This window comes from Sceloporus undulatus, chromosome 6 (genome assembly GCF_019175285.1).
Source record: "Sceloporus undulatus isolate JIND9_A2432 ecotype Alabama chromosome 6, SceUnd_v1.1, whole genome shotgun sequence".
Taxonomy (NCBI): Eukaryota; Metazoa; Chordata; class Lepidosauria; order Squamata; family Phrynosomatidae; genus Sceloporus; species Sceloporus undulatus.
The window spans coordinates 150,615,570-150,617,455 of NC_056527.1; the positions used below are offsets into that span (position 1 = coordinate 150,615,570).

At 42.9% G+C, this 1,886-nt stretch overlaps 1 protein-coding gene across 3 annotated transcripts in view; it reads right to left on the reverse strand.

The window, feature by feature from the left end:
* The window catches only part of LOC121934657, a 10,832-nt gene extending 10,233 nt beyond the window's left edge, over nucleotides 1-599 (reverse strand). For all 3 annotated transcript variants that reach the window (XM_042475353.1, XM_042475352.1, XM_042475350.1), the window contains exon 1: nucleotides 521-599. In XM_042475353.1, coding sequence (XP_042331287.1) covers nucleotides 521-563 — 43 coding nt within the window. In that variant the 5' untranslated portion in view covers nucleotides 564-599. The remainder of the gene's footprint in view (nucleotides 1-520) is intronic.
* Between the last annotated feature and the right edge of the window lie 1,287 nt (nucleotides 600-1,886).

Below are 1,886 nucleotides of genomic sequence, written 5' to 3' on the forward strand. Positions count from 1 at the left end.
GACTCATGTTCAAGTTATCCCTTTCACACATAGTTTCATTCAGCCAGGTGTCCCCCATACTATATCTGTGCATTTTATTTTCACGCCCTAAGTTCAGTACCTTACATTTCTCCCTGTTGAAGTTCATTTTGTTAGCTTTGGCCCAGCTTTCTTGTCTATTCAGATAGAATAGTTAACTGGCCACCCAAAACAGCTGAATCTGTTATTCCTTGTCTTCTGCTGTAGCCATTTATCTGTTATTTTAAGGTATGTTTTAATCTATGAATGGTTTAATTTGTATTTTAGGGGGATGGGTTGTTGGGATTTGATGGTATTTTTAACATGTAAGCCACCCCAGTTGTGTTGCGCAGAGAGGCAGGGTACAAATGATTCCCCATGCTGAAAACTTGGAAAACCGCAAGGGTTGGGGTGTTAACCATAAAACAAACACAAAATCCCCAAGAGCTGTTGTAATGAAGGCTAAGAATCCAAAAGCCAAAGGTGGAAGAAAATGGAGAGTTTCCTTTGCAAGACAACTCACCTGTGATTCCTCTGAGAAAAGGCAGGATCAGTACAGCAAACATCCTCCTGAGATGGAAGAACAAAGAAAATGTTGCCTTCGGTTCTCTTTACTTGTTGGGGAGGAAGCAGAAGTTGAGCCTTGCCAAGAATACTTAACAGGAAGCAGCTGTTAGGAAACCCAGTTGCTTATCATCAACACTCTTGGTTGCTATTCTGCTCACAAGTGTGCAAAAAGTATACTACAGATGATCCTCCATGCACTCCTTGCACTCCAGTTTATATCCATTCTTTGCTCCTGCTGGAAGGCCCTGGTGTTAAAATGGGCTGATGGCATGGAATGACATTTCTCTCCTAGGACATTCCAGTGCTGTCTTTCCAAAGGAACATACTCTGAGGATGCCAGCCACAGATGTTGGTGAAACATCAGGAATAAACTCTTCTAGAACATGGCCACAGAGCCCCAAAAAACCACAAAAAACTATACTAAGGTCTGCATTTGCGCTGCAGAAATAACCCAGCTTGACACCGCTTTAACTGCCATTGCTCAACGCTGTGGGTTTGTAGTTTTGTGGGACGTTTCCTTTCTCTGCCTGAGAGCTCCGATGCAAATGACAAACCCCAGGGTTCCATAGCATTGAGCCACAGCAGTTAAAGTGGTGTCAAATTGGATTGATTCTGCAGTGTAGATGCAGCCTAGGACACTAGCAGAGATTTTTACCCTTCTGTCCCCTGGAAAGACTACAAATTCCAGGACTCCATAAGATGGAGCCATAGCATTGCAAGGGGTCTCAAACTGATGTACAAACATATTCTTAGTTTGGAAAGTCAAAGGCTTTCAAGGCCGGCATCCATTTTTTGTGGGTTTTTCGGGCTCTGTGGCCATGTTCTAGAAGAGTTTATCCCTGATGTTTCACCAGCATCTGTGGCTGGCATATTCAAATAATGCATTCTCTGAAGATCCAGCCACAGGTGCCGCCAAAATGTCAGGAATAAACTCTTCTTGAACATGGCCACAGAGCCTGAAAAACCCACAAAAAACTACATTCTTAGTTGTTTGGTCAATTTGCACATTACTTTATGTGCACTGCAGTCCAGCTCAAGAAAGTTTAAGCCCAACAAAACATGTTAGTCTTCAAGATAGCATAAGACTCTGGGTGTGTCTGCACTGTAGAAAGAATGCAGTTTGACACCATTTTAAGAGCTCTAGCTCCATCCTATGGATTCCTTGGGGCTAGTAGTTTTACGCAATCTTTTGCTTTCTCTGCCAAAGAGGGCTAGTGCCCCACCAAACTACAAATCCCAGGATTCTGTGGGATGGGATCATGACAACATGGTGTCAAATTGCATTATTTCTACTATGTAGATGCCCCTTAGGTCTTTTTCTT